This window comes from Tinamus guttatus, unplaced genomic scaffold (assembly GCF_059628265.1).
Source record: "Tinamus guttatus ecotype Peru unplaced genomic scaffold, ASM5962826v1 Tinamus_guttatus_pri_ptg000033l, whole genome shotgun sequence".
Classification (NCBI taxonomy): Eukaryota; Metazoa; Chordata; class Aves; order Tinamiformes; family Tinamidae; genus Tinamus; species Tinamus guttatus.
In genome coordinates, this window is record NW_028288567.1 from 1,750,348 (window position 1) to 1,770,703 (window position 20,356).

Consider the following 20,356-nt stretch of genomic DNA (forward strand, 5'->3'; position numbering starts at 1 on the left):
GCTGAACTTGCTGCTTACATTCCTTGGCTGGCGTGGGATGCTTGTCACTGGGATAGGGCAGCGAACCCAGCCATGCTGGCTCTGGAACTGGGTAGTCCAACCCACACAGGGCTGGATGCAACTGGAGGTTTCCTTTTCTCCTCTTGTTTTTGAGCCCTTTCTGAAGCACATCATGAGTCTTGTGCTCTCCATAACAGAGCAAGAACAGTGGGAGGGAGGAAAGAGGAGCTGTGTGTTTGGAGAGGCAGAGCAGCAACAAGGGGAGGCATCTCTGCTGCACATGGGCTGCTCAGGAAGGACAAGAGAAGCTTGTGCTCTCCTCGCCTATCATGGCAAGGAGCGGTGTGCTGGAGAGCAGACTCTGTCCTGTGGAGCTCAAATACATTTCTTTCATAGTAGTCTTGAAAGCCTGCACTCTGGTAGGTAGTAAAATCAGGCCTTGGACATGGGGTTTAGCTCAGCATTCAAAAAGGTTTCAAAGTTTGGGGTTGGGGAGCAGGCTCCTAGTTTCTTTTTAGGGCTCAAAGAGGCTATATGTTTTGTTCAGAGCCCTTTGTGAAAGGGGCTCATGAATTAAGCTTCAAAGGCAGGCAGGAAGGAAAGTGTTATTTCTGGAGAACTCTGCACTCCAATTGAGGTCATTTGTGAACATCCAGGTGCCTGGCATGATTTGGAGGCTTATTTAGGCCATAGTTATATGGTCAGTAGCTGTGCTATTTTGCTAGACACCCTTTGCCTCTGCAGAGTCACCCACCTTTGTCCTGGTTTTCCCACCTCAGTTCTATATAAATGTTACAGTGGCTGGGTTGGGAGCCGATTCTGCTAGAAAAATAACCCAGCAAAAGGAAGTGCATGGGCATGACGTTGGTTGACGGGTTGTCTGTCCCCTGGCATTCTTTGCCATGCACTTTTCACCTGTGGTTGTACTGTTAACTGATGTTCTTGTGCTGCACTATTATTTACATATTTACATTAACTGCTGTTATTTATATTTTAAGGGAATTGTATTTTTTTAGAGAATGATTTATAGTTCCTGGATGTTATTGGATGCACCTGCTGTGCTGTTGCTCCCTGTGTCTGAGTTTAAAATTAAAGAAAGCAAATTTTTGTTCAAAGGATGAATGATGATTGGTTTGAGTAGGCTATAAATGTTTTCCCTTGCCTGAAGGGGAAGCTTTTTCAAACTCTGGGAAAAGAGAATTCATAACCATCAAATGCCAAGCTGCATTAGTGTTAGTATGTTACAATTAGACTTATGGCCTTTTTTTTGCAAGACTTTCCACCTAATATTGGTTGGTGTATTTTTTTTTTTTTTTTCCTCCTTGTAACTGTTTCCCATACCCTTGTTTCATCTCTATGGTGAGAATTAATCACTCATTACTGTTTGCTTTATTTTTCAATTGGAATGGAAATTTATCCTTCGGGCTTTGTTGTTTGACTGTTTCTTACATTGCTTTCCCTTAACAGACAAAACTCAGATACAATCACACAGGAACTCAGTTCTTCGAGATTAGAAAAACCAGGCCTTTAAGTGGGTAAGTGTCTCCAGAAGTGCTCTAGTGCCCTGTGTCCCAGGAGAACACCAAAGGTCACCTGCCATGACGCAATATGGTGCTGTAGCATGGGAGGGCTGCCTTGGCAAGGCCAAAATGTGTATGTTCTACTGCTGCCTTTGCCAGGAGGGTCCCTTCCTGCTGCCAGGTGGCAAATGGACCCAGGGAGAGCCAGCACATGGAAGAGCTGGTCTCCCTCAGCAGCCTTGTGGAAGCACCTGCATAGCTTTAGGCCAAAGCTGAATGTAAGTAGCTGGAACAACAGTCTCTACCTGTTGGTGTTTGGTTGGGAGCACCAGGCTGTTTGTATGGGAGCCACGTAAGCGCTGAAGTTCTGGTCATGGTGTAATGTCCTTTGCTGATGACAGGAGATGAACTGTGCAAAATGCTGTGGGGTCTGGATCTTGCCTTGGTCTCAGACCTTTCCCCGGGAGGATCATGATGAATTATTTAGGGCTGTGACCCTGTTCCTCTCTTGTTGTTTCTTCCGTGTGGTTGGTTTGTGCTTCGATTGACGATGCAGCGCGCAGTGCCAGTATGAATGTGTGCAAAAGGAGCCTGGCACTGGGATCCCCTTGTATGCAAGAACTGCATCGTGGTTATGACAGCACTCTAACAGGACCCAGAAACTTGGCAGATTAGGGCAGGCAGTGATGCTGACAGCATCATGCTTTTACTTAGGGGGCTATTTAGATGAGCAGAGTGTAATTACTCCTGCGGCTTGTGCTAACTCTCTTTCTCCCCAGCTGTCTGTTGTTAATCTAATGGCTGTCGCTGTAAATTCCAGTTCCCATTACAGCTCTAGACTTCAGGTTTTCACCTTGCTGGCAGCTGTCTTTCACATTCCGCTTTGATGGAGTTTTCACTGACTTACCAGGTGGGACTTCCTTAGAAAAAATCTAATGCCTTGAATGATGGATGGGTTTATAGAAGTTTAAAATAATTTTCAGGCTGGTCACTTATTCTTAAATATTTCCCATTACCCTTTGCCAAGGGCATGAAAGATGAAAGTGGATTTTGTTCAGAATTTATGGCTTGAAAAGTTCATTCTCCTGAGGTTGGTAAAGCTCTGGCTGAAGAGGACTGTACTTCTTGCTGAAAGTGAACTGAGGTAATGCTCCCCTCTGGAGATGCACCTGTGCTTTTGGATCCTTTCTTAAGTGGTCACTTTTCCCTTGTTCACCTGCCTTGGTGTTGGTGGCTTGGGAACTCTTACTTGACTTCTCTCCTGTTGTGTTCCTATGTGGACTTTTTTGACATGACTTCTGCAGAGTTACTGAGTGCGCACCAAGAAAGGGCCTAATGTCTAGGGACCTTGATGGCAATTTGTCACGTCACACCTGGCGTGTATTGCACAGCATTAAATCCATTAGTTTTTGCCCATCTTTGTTGGCTCCTTCCTCCAGTGGTTTCAAAGTTACCAGGAGTGCTAAGAGTAGTGAAGCTGCTACAAGCATAGTCCCAAATCTGTCATATTGCAGTGGGGCTGGAGAACTTATGCTGGTGGGTTTTTTGGTCTTATTTGTTTGTTTATTTTATTCTCACAAGCTGTGAAAAGAGGAGTAACGCTGAGATCTCCCTGTAGGTGCTCAAAGACCTTCCTGTATCAGCTTGGGTGTGAGCTGAGCTGTGTGACAGTCTGTTTGCAGCTGAGGATGGCTCCTTGTATAGTTCTTGGTGACCTTTTTTTTTTTTTTTTTTTTTCCCTCCCCCTGCTAGTCCATTTTCCATCAGTTTAATAAACACCCACACCTCCGCTGTTTTGTTTTTCCCTGGGAGGTGTCGTGTTTTGCGAGAAATCTGAACTGTGTCTTGGAGCCGCTTTGTTCTGTGCTGGCGCCTGACGTAGGAGCCACAGGCTGGAGGAGTCTGTCTGGAGGATGTTTGGTAACAGCAGGCTCCTTGTGCCGGGACAACAAGGGCTGCTCCTGACAAATCCGCCGCGGTGTGCGGGCGGCCGCGTGTGCCGCTGAGCAGCAAGCGGGATGTGGGGACGGAGGAGAGCGAAAGGAGGGAGCTCTTCCAGCATCCGCGCCTGTAGCCTAGGAGAGAGCGGCCCTGGCAGCAAGAATGCCGGAGTTCCTCCAAATGCTGCCAGGAGCCTTGGCTGCTTGTTGTTATTGCTGTTATTAGCCAAGGCCTTGATCCCAGCCTGGGGAACCATGCAGGAAAAGTACAGGATTTCTTGCCCTTACTGGTTCCGGAACAGCAGGGCACCTGCGTGACCAACTTTGTATTAGCAGGTCAGTCCAGTGAGATGCTGCGTGCCTTCAGTTTCCCCTGGCTCTTGGAAGCAGAGGTTGTTCTGAGATCCTTGGTTTATTGATATTAAACATATTGCTTATCTGGTATTAGAGGCTTGGAGCTAATGAAAGTATTACAATATCTGTCTTCAAGGCAGCAATGTCTGGATGCAAGCAAGTTGGACACTAGATGGAAACTGAATATTCATAAATTCATGTGGAAGTGTCCTAAAACAGCTGGAGCATATTAATGAGCATTTCTATTATGGAGGGAGGTCTAGATATTATGGGGATTTACTGTGAGTGTCAATGTGATCCATGAGGGAATAAAAATGCCTGGCTGGGCTGAAGAGGAACATAAATTATCTATAGGTGGCTCATAACAATAAGGGAAGACAAGCTTGACATGATTCAGTATTTAAAGCCTCTGTTGAGAAAAAAGTCAGACACTGCCAGACACTCTTTGGATTTGTATAGACTAGAGATAACACTTTTGAAAACCTTAGATTTCTGTCGACATAGCTGTGTAAGTCAGGGCAGAGATGTCATCAAGCAAACTGTATATTGTTCCCGTTGTACTGGCAAACAGCTCTTGAAAGTGAACCTCATCTTGCCTGCGTTTGCTGTATTTGCACAAATCCAGAATACAGGTGTAGCTAAATACTATTAATTAAGCACTAACAAACTTGTTTTACTGGCCTTACAATAAGCTGTGAAGTCTCTGCAAACTTCTGCGCTACGCTATAGATTTGACCACGGGTGAGGAACAAAGTATCTCTGTCCTGCCCAAAGTAATTGTGTGTGACTGTGTGATCTAAGTAAGTGTGGAGTTGTGCTGTTCCCTCCAGTTAATTGCGAGTTGAGGGACTGGACCTGTTGATTGCAGGAGGTGATCTTCCCCCTCTACTCAGTGCTGATGTGGCCATGCTTGGAGAACTGTGTCCAGTTCTGGGCTCCCCAGAGCCTGGGAGAGATGTTGCAGCTACTGGAGCGAGTCCAGTGAAGGGCTAAGATGATGGACTGGAGCATCTCCCATAGGAGGAAGGGTGGAGAGCCTTCCTCCACCCTGGAGGAAGCTGGATTAGCCTGGAGAAGGCAGGGGGATCTGATCAATGAATACATGTGTCCGAAGAGGACAGGGCCAGGCTCTTTTCAGTGGTGTCCAGCAATAGGACAAGAAGCAATGGGAAAACATGGGCAATTCTGTCTGAGCATGAGGAAAAGCTGCTTTACCATGAGGGTGACGGAGTACGAGAGCAGATTTCCAGAAAAATCAGGGAGTTTCCAGGCTTGGAGATAGTCAAAAGCGGCCTGGACAGGGTTCTGGTACATGTGCCCTAGATGACCCTGCTTGAGCAGGAGTGGTTGGACTAGATGATCTCCAGTGGTCCCTTCCAACCTCAATTATTCTGTGAGGTTTGGGCAAGATTCTAGGGACTCTGAGAAACTACAGCTCACATCATTCTGTAAAGACAGACATTTCTGTGGCTGCAAATATAATGGATAATCAGTTGCAGTAAGAGTGCAGTAGAAGCAGTCGTGTGGGAATTATGCAACTAAATAACAGGGAAGGAAAAAAGAATGCTCTTTGCACACACCATGTTATTAAGGAATCCTGATGGAGCTGTAAAGAAAAATTGGCTCATACCATTGCCAGACAATAGACTCAAGAAGGCATTTGAACATCTGCTGCGGCTTTCTCACACAAAGGGAGAATGTTACAGATCTGTTGCTATATTCATTATGTGGTAGAAGTGCTCTTGCTATTGAAACAAACTTGTATAGATAAGAGTCAAGATAAAACAGCGGAACAGCTACTGTCGTACAGCTACTGAAAGTAGCTCCTTTATCTGCTACTAAATAGCTGGAAACTGCAATGTAAGCCTTTCCCTGCCTTCCATGTACAGTGGGCTGCCACACTTAGAATTGCAACTTTTTTTTTCTCCCCTGAAGCTAAAATTAAGAAGTTCAGTAGCTCCTGTCGTTTGTGGATTTGTCCTGTGAATTTTCACCTCATGCTGCTCTTCCTGCCTGGCGTGAGGCCTTGCGGCAGCTCCTGCCTGGGTGGAGGAGCTGCTGGGGGCCATGAAGGGCCCCTTTGTGCGTGCAGGCCGCGGCTGCCGCTCGCTGCCGGCGCGGGGAGGTTTCTGCGCGGCCTGCGAGCGCGTCGGAGGCAGAGCAGCGCCCGCTTGTGCTCTGCGCTGCAGCCACTGTGAGGAGGGCTGCTGTTTACAAAGGAAACGATGGTTTCCAACTTGGATGAACTGGGGACGGAATCGCTGTGACAGGCAGTAATAACACAGCCAGCTCTGTTGCCGTTTGCGCTGAGTATAAGGCTTGCAATGCCTAAGATAGGAGAGCTAGTGGAGAAAAGTAGAACTCTAATGGTATGAGAAGTATATTTTTATCATTATCTCCAATAGAAAGACTTTTAACGGTTTCCTTTTTTAAAATCCTTTTCCTTGTCTGTGTGCAATGTCTGTCGTGTTTGAGCTTTCTGCAGAGCAGACTTCAGTAAGAAGCACTAGCTCTACTTTAAATCACTATATTCTGCTGCCCTTATAGCCAAGGGTCAAGGGGACTTCATCATGTAGGCTTCTAACCTTCCTCTGTGTGTGTGTTTTTTTTTTTTTTTTTTTTTTTTTTTTTTTTTTCTTTCTCTCCTCCCTTCTCTCTCTCTCTCCAGAGGAGAGCCAGGGGTGTTTTAGACATGAGCTAAATTAGTCCTGATGTGTGAGCTTGTGCAACTGTCATCTTGCAGTGCAGCAAGTTGTGTTGTAGTCTGGGGTGACGCTCATATGGAGTTCCTGAGGAAAGCAGAGCACTGCATTTTTCCAATGCTTTGTCAAGGTGTGGAAGACACTGGGATGCCAAACTCCTGTTCGGTGTTTTTTTTGTTTGTTTTTTTTTTTTTTTTTTTTTTTTTTCTTCTCTCCAGAGATCAATAGAGCTGAAGTCAGTGACTGAGGCAAGTCACTGAAGAGATTCATGCTCACTGTCACTTGCTGAGATGAGAATGAGAGGCGTCTGGTTCTTGATCTAAGTGAGGACGCTCTGATTCCTGTCAATTGTTCTGACTGAAATGTCTGAAAACCTTTTTGCTTCCATTCTAGGTTAATGGAGACAGCAAGAGAAATGACCAGAGAGTCCTTACCTATCAAATGCCTTGAAGCAGTTATCCTGGGGATGTATCCTTTCACATGTCTATATCTTGTTCTACTGGAGCACTGTTTAATATATTGCCCATCTTGGATGCTGTTCAAGATGCCTGCAGCTGAGGGTGAGTGTGAACAACCTGGAAAGTCTCGGTATCGATCGGCACGTTGCCGAATCAACTAGATTTGTTAGTAGGAACTTGGGTGCTGTGTGCATATGTTTCCAAGTGTCTCTTGACATTAATTCCAGCAGTGCCAGCTTTGCCTCCTGCCCTGGTAACTTGCATCATGTGAGGCCTTGACCCTGAGTGCCCAGCTAAGCATCTGCCTACACAGTTCGGGCTCCCTCCATTAGTTTTCCTGTGCTCATCACTGTCAGAGCTACCTAATGCCTGTGAAGCCTGAGCTCTGTGCTGTGCTTGTCTAATGCTTGCGTGACCGGGTCCTGTTCACTGGATTTATCTCCAAGGCCATGCCTATGCTTTGTGCAAAAGCATTCATCTTATAGTTAAATGCTTGAGCAAAACAATGCTCATTACCTCCACAAGCCTAGCAAAGCTAAGAATATTTGCTTTTAAAGACTGATGTGCAGTGAGAGCACCAGAGGATCAGGAAGCCAAATTAACCTCTGTCATCCTAAAGCACCAGAAGTGAGCGAGGCAGGGCCCTGAGAGTAATCATATACCCAGTGTGTTTTATGCATATGATCAACAGTGGGAAGAGCAACGTGGGCGAGCGGGCAAGGGTTGTTATGTGTGGTATGTGAGCCTTGATGCTGGATGCAGGCCCTGCTGTCCTTCGAGGTCCGTGGCAGGCATCGATGCCGCTCTCAACTGCGCTCGGGAGGGGAGGGAATGGCGCAGGCCTGTCGTCCTCCATAGTTCTTAGTCGTTGACTTTGAAGTCTTTTGTATAAGAATAATGCATATCTACTGGCCTGGTAAGCCTGTGGCAGGTTCATGTCCCTCTGTATCGCCCAACAAAAAATCTGAAGTCTTTGCTTGCGAGATGCGAGTGTGAAAAGTGTGCGGCCGTGGGGAGTGTGCAGGCTGTGAAAATACACAAGCTTTGCAGCTGACCTCTGTTGCCTGTGTCCTTGCAGAGCCTGGCCGTGTCATGCTGCGTGTGCACAATGCCGATCTCTTTCACAGCAGCTGGTTAACTTTGCTGAAAATACATATATTCCACTTTTTTCTAGCCCTGAGGTTTTGATATGCAGCATCAGCCTCCATATACAGACACAGTGAGGTCTGTGACTCGGTTTCCAAGGTTGGGTGGTTATCAGATAAGAGATGCTGTTTCCCTCTGTTTCCTCTCCTGAGTGTCACATCAATCTCCGGGAACGTGCCTGAGCGGAGCGTCGCGGCGCGTGCGTGTTTCTCTCCCTTCCCTGCCCCTCGGTGTCGGGCGCTGATCGCAGTTTGTGCGCTGACGGGCCCCGCGGTGTTGCTTGGATACCGAGAGGGGCCGCGCTGCGTCGCGCGGCCTCTGCGAGCCTTCCTTCAAAGGCCGGCTCGCGCGGAGCCGCTTAGCAAGATGTCGCTTTAATTGAGCTGCTTGCCGGCTCGTGCCGTTAGCTTTTAGCGTGCGTCTTACTATAAAATGCTCCCGTAATCCTTCTTGGTGCAGAATTAAGTGCTGCGTAACCGCTTTTGCACTAGATGCATCTTGAACCATTTCTATATTGCCGTGGGTTAAATACGGAGCTACCTTTTCTGTGTGTGCCAAGGGAGCTGCTATTACAAGATTACTAAATGCTTGTAAAAATCTTGTAGTGTTAGATATGGATCTCCCGCTCTGTGTGACTGTGCAGGCTTTGCGTGTCTCCGCTTACATGGTCTGCTCATCGGTGCCTAACCGGGGGCAGTCCTCCTGCCGTCTAATCCAGGGTGTTCCTTTGTTCGGTTGCAAATCAGCAGAGTAATGGTGCATTCACCGCCGGGGTGCAGGATCGAAACTACTTATGTCAAGAAAAGGAACAGTGAACCAAAAGGCGTCGAGGGAATTTTACTCATACTGTACCCACTTTATTGAAGTAAGGAGAGCAAAATGTTGGAGGAGGAAGGGGCATTGGTGCATCCGCCCTTGGGGAGCGTCATGCAGCGTGGTCTGTGACAGATGAGTGTAACTTGCTGTCATCGACCCAAGTGCGCCCATCCCAGTTCATGTAAGGTGACAGTCAGGGACATGCAGTGTGTTAGAAGACCTCCTCCCACTGAGTAATGTCATTAAATGAGGAGGAATAGAGCAATACGGAAGTGGCTTTGAAGGGAAGAGGTGATTTAGTAGCTTCTGTATTGCGCCTTTGGTGCATTTTATCAGTGCATGGTATTTATCACTGCTGGAGTCCCATGCTCACCCTGATTCTCTTGCCTGGTGGAGACCTCGCTTGCTTGGGAGTAAGTGGTTTTTAGTGTGAGAGAGTTCCTTGGATCTTGATACTCCTGGACTCTGCAGGAGCTACAATGTGAATCCAGACTGAGGCTTGAAACTTTTCTGAGTGTTTATGTCTGGCAGTCAAAGGCTCTCTGATATTGCCAGAAGTTCCTTGGTTGTTTTTAAAAAATAGCTCCTCTGTGTTTGCTGAAGCTTGAAGCTTTATCAGGCAACTGTGAAGTGTGAGGTTCATCTTCTTCCAGATCCCCCGCATTCTGAGCTAGCAGCTTCAGCTCTGCTAGCCTAAATAAAGCTGTGCCCTCTCTCATCCTCAGCCTGCTTTCATCCCCTTGACTTCTAGTGAAGGGTGTGTGGGGTGATGCAGCTTGCTGTGGTGTTCAGAGGGCCTGCTTGACCTTTCCTTGCTTGGGGAATGGCAAGAGGACAGGAACAGCCTGTGCTTTTCTGTGCTGGACTCAGCCAGACTTCATTGGGAAGGTTCCTGCACGTGTCCCTCCATAAGCCTCCCAAGTCCCTCCGTATGACAAGAAGCATCACTGCATTGTCTGGTTTTGATTAAACAGGGGACATTTTTAAACCAGTATGGAGTTGAATAGCACAAGTGGTGTAAGGAGGGTTCATCTGCTTGATACCAGGTTCATCGGACTTTGGTTAATGAGACAGAGTAGGGTTTTTAGTGAAAACACAGTTACCCCAGAAACTGTCAGAGGAAATGCTTGCTGGTGTTGCAGCTGGCAGAGAACTACTTGTAGGTTGGGGTACTAGAGATAACTAGGGGCTTAAACACACTTGGGGAATTGCTGTTGACTGGCTGCTCTGATCAGACAGCTGATGTTGGTGCCTACCTCAAATCTGAGGTTGAGTCGAGCTGTTCCTGGCTCTGTGGCCTCACTGTACACTGACTTGGGCATTTCTTCCCCCACACAGCTGTAAGAAATGCTCTCTCCCCCATCCCCTACTGTTCTTGCCTTTGCCGTGGGGCTGCTCTGCCCCTTGGGGTGCCAGGCAAGGGGGAGCGGTGCTCTCTCCTGGTGCCCTGCTGCCTGGGCCCTCCTGGCTGGCAGCTCTGGCACGACTTGCTGCTGGCTCCTGTCATGGGCAGGACTCGGTGCCAACAGGGCAATAGGCAGGGGAATCCCCCTGGGTGGGCACAAGAGTTGTCTCCTGCATCCTGGCCCTCTGAGAAGGCACACTGCTTGGAGACAGCACGCGTCCCTTAGCCTGCCACTGGTGTCCCCCATGTGCAGTCAGTGGGCCTGCGCGGCAGTGGTGCTATTTTTGCCCCTTGTGTTTATGCGGTGTAGGAGCTGGTTTAGACGCAGGCCCTTACAAGTGTCTGCCCCCATCATGTCCAGCTGGCTGCGGGTCTTCGCCGCAGTGCGAAACCGCCGGCAGGAAGTAAGCGGAGCTCGCGTAGCCGTAGAAAGGCAGCTGCTGCCGTGTGGATGCTGTCAGCTGTTACAACCACTTCCAGAAATGTCAGTGTTCACGGCCCAGAGCCACAGTGCTGGCACATACAGCTTCTTCTCAGATTATTTACCTAAAAAAGCAAATAGAGATGGAAGTTTTCCCTATAAAGGCTTCTGCTAGGAAGTAAACAAGGTCAAGGAGTTAGAGTTTCTATTCTGACCAGGAACAGCTCTCTGCCCTTCAGTGTGATCACATTGGTACATATTGCCTGTTGGTACAGACTGGGTTGTGGAGTAATCCTGAAACTTATGTTGGACTTTTTCAGGTAAATAACATCTTCCAAAATGTTTTTAAAAACACCACCAAAAACCTCAGAAGAGCTGTCTGTAAAGCACTGGTTGAGTCTCTATGGGGCTGTGCAGATTGAGAAAGCACAGCTACAACCTGTTTCTGCTCCAGGGTGCTAAAAGTAACTGGTTGACTCCCGGTCTGCTGCTTGTGGAGCCTAACTCAGCCAACTTTCCTATTTTCTTTTGTAGTGACTAGGGCTACTGCTCCTTTTTTACTCCACTGCCCAGGAAAATCCATGTAGTGTCCAGGGTGCTGGTTTTGTATCCCAAGTCTGTCTTGTATTTGAGTCTGGGATCTGAATGTCCTCAAAGATGAAAACTGGTAAGATGTCTAAGTCAAGAAGTTGGTTTTGAGGTTTTCCTGCTGTGTGCTTATCAAAACCAAGGATGCTTGAAAATAAATCTTCTTAAAATAGCAACAAGCACCATCTGCACCCCGATCCTGCCAAACCCCTAGCATGGGGTTCACTTGGCAAGTAGAACAAACCTGGAGCATGGTGGTGGGCTACACGGGATGAACTAACATATTAGTACAGCATGTGGCAAGGTCAAGCATCCAAAATAGCAGCTCATCTTTGCTGTGTGGTTTAACATTGATTCCCATGGTCTCAGTGGCGATCTCGGGTGAAAGGTGCAATAGGGCAGAATTGCAGCTGTAAATGGAAGTGTGTTAGGAAGGTCCTTGGGATTCAGATCCCAATTCCATTCACCTTGATATTATACTGGATGAGGATTGCTAGAGTGAAGAGCAGGAGTCTGAGCTGAAAGGTTGCCCTAAGGTGCATCTAAGGAAACACACAACTTCAGTGCACTTGGAATTGGCTTGCAGAGCTGTAGGGGCACCGCGTGGAACAGGGGACTGGGCTCTCTGCAGGCTGCTGGCAGTGCTGGTGCATTTGAGAGAGACTGCTTGTTATGGAGCCAGGCTGTGTGATGCCGTGATGATGACTGTCACCTGCTAATGTTGCATGTTCTGCATGCAATTCCTCTCCGATGTGGTGTTTTCAAAATTGATCTCCTGGGTAGGAGAGCAGGCTCCATCAGTTACCTAAACCTTGCGGCCTTGGCTAGTGGGTGCTGATGTCTTTGAGATGGAAATGCTGAATGACTGGTGTGATGCTGCAGAAGAGCTTGGGGTCGGGGTGGATTGGGGAGTTTGAGGGATGGGGACAGGCTCTTGCTCCTGTGCTTATGGTGTCCAGATGAAGCTCCAGGTATAGTCCTCTCTGTTTCCTGGCATAAGGGAGTTGGGGGAGAGGAGGCACATCGGGACGGGGAGGTGGAAGACCATGTCCCTGTGGGGCGGTCTCTGAGGAGCCTGGCATCTGCTTTTGACCTCATTCTTTTCTGCTGCCCAGCCCGGAGGGACAGGCTGGGGAAGCTGCTTTGATTTATGCGAGGGCCCAGAATCTGGAGGCCACAGGGCTGCCTTTAAAGCTGCTTTTGCCCTTTCCCGTTCTGCTCTGCTTTTCTATGGTGGCGCGTAATGTACTCCCTGACTCGCAGTCCTGCAGTCACAGTCCTAGCTCAAAATCATGATCACAGCTGTGGTGCTGGTGTGTCATTGCCTTTTGTTTGCTACAATACAGTTCCCCTTGGGTGAAACAGAAAAGAAATAATAAGGAAAGATCTGATGTTCTTTTCCAGGCCATTTCCTGTGTATTTCATCTCGGGTGGAGGCTCTCATTAACTAGTCACTTAGCAGAAGCACCCTGTACCTAAAGGTTAATTTCCGTGGTGGTTGTTGCTGGGTTGTTTGATGGTGGGTAATTTTCTCCCTCAGAAGACTTACTCCTACCCAGTATTTAATGAGATTAAATTGCAGCCTCTCCAAGACCTTGTGGCAGAAGTGTGTGTATGTGTGGCAGGTGGCCACAAAAGCTTTGTGTGGACTTAAGAGAAAGGTAGTTGGAGCATGGAGAGAAAAACCCTTTATTATTAAAGAGAAAAATAGTGGTGATGTTTGAAAGCTTCATAGGTATTAATAGAAGACATTGCTTTTTCAGTTACACAGAATAATAAATACAATGAGGAGCTTCCACAAGAATTCATCCATAGGACAGAAGTTATTGTAATCTGACTTTGATATATACAGGATGTTCCTTTAAGGCCTGGAGCAGGGTGGCCTTCTAAATGAGGTGACTGGGCTGACTTTTTTCAGTGGGTATAATGGTGTAGTGCCTTATTCTGACCTTGCAGAGTGTTTGTAATCTTCAATTTTACTAATGATGTATAGGATTTATTTATTGTTTTTGGTGGAGTTGGTTCTGATGCAACAGATTCAGCAAGACCACTGAGGACAATAGAGTTATTTCTTGTTTCTAACTGGTGCCTAGCATTCCTGTTTGATGTAGATGGGCCAGCAGATCTGCAAAGGAGGCTGTATGTAACCTTGGCTTGGTGAGTTGTCTGTGTGCTGCCGTGAGATCTGTGCTCTGCCCTGTGCACTTGTTCAGATTTACTCTTGAGCAGATACTGAAGTGTGAGGCCCACAGCACTGTTTGTTCCTGCGCCTTCTAATGCGTTTCTCACAACTGCTAAAGCTTATGACACTGAGCTGAACGTATTTGACACTGAACACAGATGCTTAGCTGTGGTTGTCCTGGAGATGTGGCCAGAGGGCGTGTGGGTTTTTTTTATTTGTTTGTTTTAAATCAGTGCTTTTGACCTCAGATTCTAGGTGTCTTTCAGGAATCTCAGTACTGCATTCCTGAGCTGTGCTCACCTTGGCTAAAGAGTCTGAAAGTGTGAGTTTGTGCAAGTGTCAGGTGAGTGATATACTTTTCTGAGAAATTGCTTTGGAAATGGGTGAGGGCCACATTTGGGTGCTATTTCTGCATCTCTGTACAAAAAAAAAAGTGAAATGCAGAGCGCTGATGGGGGAGCAGAATCAAATCTAAGGATGTGGTACTGGTGCTGTGGTAAGGTCTCAGGTTGGGCAGAATCAGAACTGTGGTGTTTTTCTTTATTTTTTATGGTGTATATTCTGCTTGTCAGACATCTCTTGTCTTTCCTAGACTTGTGGTTGGTGTCACAGAGCTGGTGGAGCCACAGGGAGTGCAGCAGGGCTGTAGGGCCGTGCCTGAGGCTTTGGGCCTGGGTCCCGGGGTGAGCGCCGCGGCTGCTCGCGCTGAAGCAGCAGCCGGGTTCGTCCTCGCTGGTCCTGGCTCAGAGCCCCGAGCAGTTGCCAGAAAGCCCGGCTGTCCGTGTTCACGTGGCATGGGAGTAGGGCAGGTGCCAAGTCACGGCTGCTGGTGTCATGAGAGGGGAAGCAACACCGTGTGGGCTCTGCCATCTCCGCGGCCCTGACCTTGGAAGGGAAAGCAGCCTGCTGCCTGGAGAGCCGGGGAATCCTCTTGGAACGAAGCAGGTCCCAGCTGTCTGTGTGGATTAACAGCAGGGAGCCGCAGGAAACGTAAGCGTTGACGCAAACTGACTTACGTGAGGGAGCGTGAGCCTCTCCTCCTGCCTTTTCAAGAGGCTCCGTGGTCCCGAGGAATGGTTGGACCCCTACGTGTAGTTCCCAGCCAAGATCATGTAATATTCCCTTACAAGTATTGGTCCCTGCACTTCTCATGTGGTGCCTTTGAAATAGCTGGCTAGAGATTTAGGAACAAACTCTGTGGCTGGGTTGATTCTTGTTTGCTTATTAACATCTGTGCCTAGCTGTGTGTACGTATCTGGAGAAAAATGGGGACCTGGGAGCTCTTCTTGACTGTGTCCCAGCAGTGGGTTACAAGTACAACATGCAAAGATGTTCTCCTGTATCAGGAGCTGCCAAGCCAAGTGCCCATGTATACATTAAAAGCTAGAACTTGTCCTGGAGAAGAACGGGTTCTGACCTGTGGTACTGTTTGAAGGCTGCAGGGAGGTGTGAAAGTGTGAATACCAACAACCTGAGCCATACCAAGTTCCAATGGGAAACCTAGAGAAACACCATTCCCTTTTGGAGGCAAAGCAATTTGGGATTGGTATCAAATAGGGGGATTCCCAAGGATCTGGGGGTTCTCCTCTCTCTGCTGGCATCCTAAACTGACCACTTTTCCCTTCTACCCTTCTCCGTTAACATAGGTAAGAGTCAGGCCCTTTCCTGGCTGAATAATTGCATCTGATTGTCCCAATAGTATAAGGGGTATTAGTGATGTTTACTGTTCCTGTGGCACTGAGGGGATGAATTCATCTCTGTAAGAAAGCATGGACCCCGGCAGTCAAAACTTCTAAAAATGTCTTACAGACGTAATTGTTTTGTGCCCTTCTCAAACTTCTTGTTTCCTTGACATAGTGCGTGCCAGATACTTAACGAATGGGCAGCCCTCTGTGGAACGATTCCCCATCAGCTTTAAAACCCACTTCTCAGGGAACTATTTTCATCATGTGGTGCTTGGGATTTACTGCAATGGCCGGTATGGCTCACTGGGCATGAGCAGGCGATCAGATTTGATGGACAAACCTTTAACTTACCGAACTCTGAGTGACCTCATCTTTGAATTTGAAGACTCTTATAAAAAGTACTTGCATTCAGTGAAAAAAGTAAAAATTGGATTATATGTCCCGCATGAGCCGCACAGCTTTCAGCCCATCGAGTGGAAACAGCTGGTCCTCAATGTATCCAAGATGATGCGCACAGATGTCAGGAAGGAGCTGGAGAAGTTTGCTAGGGATATGCGAATGAAGGTAGGTCCATGGGTCTGGGCAGCAATTTCCTCACCGTGTGCTTTGCCTGATCCTGCCACGGTTGGTTGGGCTCCATTTCAACAGGCGGATCCTGGTCCAGGTGAGACTAAAATGCATCAGATGGGCTGGGGTTGTGCTTAAATCTATTTTGGAGTTTCTACACTCCAGTGTGTCTTCAAGCACTGTTAAGTAACTTTTTTTTTTTTTCTTACTCTAAGACTTCTCCTTCAGTTTAAGAACATGAGCACTATAACTGTCCCTGGTGCAAGGAGCTAATGCACGAGTCATTGGTGCTATGTCTGGAAGAAGGTGGGCAGGAAGAACGAGGGCTATCTCCCATTCCCTTTTTGCTCCCCCAAATAAGGCTTCTTTTGGGCTTCTCCTCTGCTGCAGGGATGAGTTTGTCCTTGGGGGAGCAGACGAAGGAAGGTAGCGCAGCTGGGTAGCTGTGGTGGCAGTGTGGGTGGATGCTGCAGAGGTTTTTGTACTGCTCCACACTCCAAACTAGGCCAGCAGAGCATTAGCAAGTGGTGGCTCCTGAGGCAGAGGAAAGCCAGCCCTTTTCTCTATCCGATTAGCAATGCAAAATTAATTCTGCAGAGGAGTCGCACTTAAAATGTGATAAGCAACCATCCACCGGGCATGAGAAGCACGTGTTGTGGTGGTGGGTGGCTTCTCCTGGAGTGTGCTGCTGGGTCACCCATTTGCTGCATGCATCCCACCATCTGTGGGCAGCGGCTGTTCCCGGGCTAAATTGGGAAGTCAGTTAAATGGAAAGGGTGAAGAAAATGAGCCCTTAGAAGGCTTGTGCTTCCCTGCTGGCTGGTCAGACTGAATGGCCTGGAGGGGAAACGTGGGTGAGCTGCCACCCTTTTTGAGGATTTGGCTTCTGCTCCTGACCCTGTCTCAAGGACTGGTGTGAGCGGGGAGCTGGTTTCAGTTGCAGTGAGATGGGATTTGATGCCTTTCCAGCCATCTGTTGGCAGTTGGAGCAGAGCAGGTGTACTCGCCAAGTATGGGGCTGGATGGGCTGTGGAGTTATGTGGAATCAGGTCCAAGTTATTCTGGGTTCCTGCTCCCTGCTCTGCTGAGGAATGGCCCATATTCATCAGCTGTGTGTGGATTTTGGGGGAGGTTAAGGGACCCGGCCCTGAGCTTGGGGTGGGAGGGCTGCCTGAGCAGTCTGGCTGGCATCTGCAGCCCCTGTTGCCGCCACCCCCAGCCTGGCCATGGAGTTTTGAACGATGAGGAAGGTGTGAGGTGACCTTCATTCTCAGCCACTTGCACACGCCAGGTGCCAGCAGGAGTTGGAGGTTCCTCGGGGTGAAGGGGGCTGTCTGTTACAGCTTGGATGTACCAAGACTGGAGCCCACATGCTGAGGGCTCATGTTTTAAGCATGAAATCACTTGTTGCAGTTGAGGGGGGAAGCTTCTCTGTGGGCGTGGGGACACACAGAGGGCAGCGAGGTGCCCGCCAGGCCTCGTGGCAGCAGGGGAGCCTGAGGTCACAGCAGGTCCAGCCTGGCAGCGGTGCCACTGTAGAGGCTGATGCCCCAGTGGCCAAGGTGGTGCTGCTGGTGAGAGGCCATTGGGCAACATGGCCAGCGTGGACTGGGATCCATACTACGCTGTGCTGTGCGGTAATCTAAGCAAATGTGCTCAAACATATGTGTAATAAAGCTTTTTTTCCCCCACTTTCCTATCTATTAATGTACTTTCAGTTCCATTTAGAGAGTGAACAGCTAAAGAGGGGTCTAGTCAGATAGGTGCGTGTGGAAGGAGAACTTAGTGAAGTAGTTGCCTGTGGTGGAAGGATGAGCTCTGTGTTTGTGCTGAGGTGTGATGTTGAATCCCACCCTTGCCAGTGTCTCAGAAAGTCAGGACTGAGGCTCTGAACTGCCTCTAATTTTGCACATATAAATTAGTGCTTAATGCAGTCCTGGCCCTACTGACGTTGGCCACAACAGTTCCCTTGGGTTAGATCAGAATTTGGGCTATTTCATTCAGCATGCTCAGATTGTGAGGGTGCTGGTTTTCATAGAATCATAGAATCATAGAATCATAGAATGCTTAGGGTTGGAAGGGACCTCTAGAGATCATCTAGTCCAACCCCCCTGCATACGCAGGGACACCTAAAGCACGTGGCACAGGACTGCATCCAAGCGGGTTTTGAAGATCTCCAGAGAAGGAGACTCCACAACCTCTCTGGGCAGCCTGTTCCAGTGCTCTGTCACCCTCACTGTTAAGAAATTTTTCCTTAAGTTCCTATGGAATTTTTGATGTTTCAGTTTCCGGCCATTTCCTCTAGTCCTATCAGTGGCCACCACTGAAAAGATACCATGACCGTCCTCTGCACTCCCTCCCTTGAGGTATTTATATACACTGATTAGATCCCCTCTCAGCCTTCTCTTCTCCAGGCTGAACAGGCCCAGCTCCCTCAGCCTCTCCTCATAGGGCAGATGTTCCAGGCCCCTGATCATCCTTGTGGCCCTGCGCTGGACTCTCTCCAGCAGCTCCACATCCCTCTTGTACTGTGGAGCCCAGAACTGGACACAGTACTCCAGATGCGGCCTCACCAGGGCTGAGTAGAGGGGCAGGATCACCTCCCTCGACCTGCTGGAGACGCTCTTCTTAATGCAGCCCAGGATCCCATTGGCCTTTTTGGCCACGAGGGCACACTGCTGCCTCATGGTCAACTTGTCGTCCACCATGACACCCAGGTCTTTCTCCGCAGAGCTGCTCTCCACAAGCTCAGTCCCCAGCCTGTACTGGTGTCTGGGGTTATTCCTCCCCAGGTGCAGGACCTTGCACTTGGCCTTGTTGAACTGCATGAGGTTTTTCACCGCCCAGTTGTCCAGTCTGTCCAGGTCCCTCTGGATGGCAGCACAGCCCTCTGGGGTATCGGCTACTCCTCCCAGTTTGGTATCATCAGCAAACTTGCTGAGGGAGCACTCTGTGCCTTCATCCAGGTCATTGATGAATAAATTGAACAGGACTGGACCAAGGACTGACCCCTGGGGGACCCCACTAGCCACAGGCCTCCAACTAGACTCTGCACCGCTGATCACCACTCTCTGGGCCCTGCCATCCAGCCAGTTCCTAATCCATCTCACTGTCCACTCATCTATCCCACACTTCCGGAGCTTGCCCAGGAGGATGTTGTGAGGGACGGTGTCAAAAGCCTTGGTGAAGTCGAGATAGACGACATCCACCGCTCTCCCCTCGTCTATCCAGCCGGTCATTTCATCATAGAAGGCTATCAGGTTAGTCAGGCAAGATTTTCCCTTGGTGAATCCATGCTGACTACTCTTGAGCACCTTCTTGTCCTCCATGTGCCTGGAGACAACGGCCAGTATGAGCCGTTCCATCACTTTTCCGGGGACGGAGGTGAGGCTGACTGGCCTGTAGTTGCCTGGGTCCTCCTTCTTGCCTTTTTTGAAGACTGGCGTGACATTGGCCTTCTTCCAGTCTTCCGGCACCTCCCCCGTTCTCCAGGATCTTTCAAAGATGATGGAGAGCGGCTTAGCTATGGCATCTGCCAGCTCCCGCAGCACTCTGGGGTGCATCCCATCAGGGCCCATGGATTTGTGGGTATCGAGGTTCCTTAGGTGCTCTCTGACCCAATCTTCCTCTACCCAGGGCAAGTCTTCCTCTCCACCAGCTTCTTCTCTTGCCTCTAGGGCCTGGGGCTCTAAAGGGCTGCCCTTGGTAAACACCGAAGCAAAGAAGGCATTGAGCAACTCTGCTTTTTCTGTGTTATTTGTAACCAAGGTGCCCATCCCGTCCTCCAGCGGACCCACGTTCTCCCTGATCTTCCTTTTGCTGTTAATGTATTTGAAGAATTTTTTTTTGTTATTTTTAACGTCCCTTGCCAGCTTGCCTTCCAGACGTGCCTTAGCTTTCCTTGTCGCATCTCTGCACTCCCTGACTACGTTCCTGTATTTCTCCCAGGGGGCCTGTCCTTTTTTCCACATTCTGTATACCGCTGCCTTCTGCTTGAGCATTGCCACAAGCTCCCGGCTCATCCACGCAGGTCGCCTGCCCCCTCTGCCTCCCTTCCTACACACAGGGATGCACTGTTGCTGGGCGTGGAGGAAGTGCCGCTTGAAAACTAACCAGCTCTCTTGGGCCCCCCTGCCTTCTAGAGCACTAGCCCATGGGATTCTACCGAGGAGGTCTCTGAAGAGGCTAAAGTTGGCCCTCCTGAAGTCCATCGTCGCAAGGCTACTTACAGCCCTGCCTCCTCCTCGTTGAATCCTGAACTCCACCAACTCATGGTCACTGCAGCCGAGGCTACCCCCCACCTTAACATCTCCTACTAGGCCCTCCCTATTTGATAGCACGAGGTCCAGTAGCCCACCTCTCCTCGTCGGCTCCTCCACAACCTGCGTCAAAAAGTTATCGTCGACGCTCTGCAGGAACCTCCAGGACTGCTTATGCCTGGCTGTGTTGTCCTCCCAGTTGATGTCGGGGTAGTTGAAGTCCCCCATGAGAACCAGGGCCTGTGACCGTGAGGCAACATCCAGCTGCCTATAGAAGGCCTCATCAACCTCCTCGTCCTGGTCAGGTGGCCGG

The 20,356-nt window shown here is 49.0% G+C and overlaps 1 protein-coding gene across 1 annotated transcript in view; it reads left to right on the forward strand.

Moving 5' to 3' along the window:
- VASH2 (vasohibin 2) overlaps window positions 1–20,356 on the forward strand; it is a 34,136-nt gene that overhangs the window by 6,511 nt on the left and 7,269 nt on the right. The window contains exons 3-5 of the mRNA XM_088532111.1: window positions 1,479–1,535; window positions 6,910–6,984; window positions 15,400–15,781. Of these exons, the coding sequence (XP_088388237.1) occupies window positions 1,479–1,535; window positions 6,910–6,984; window positions 15,400–15,781 (514 nt within the window). The remainder of the gene's footprint in view (window positions 1–1,478; window positions 1,536–6,909; window positions 6,985–15,399; window positions 15,782–20,356) is intronic.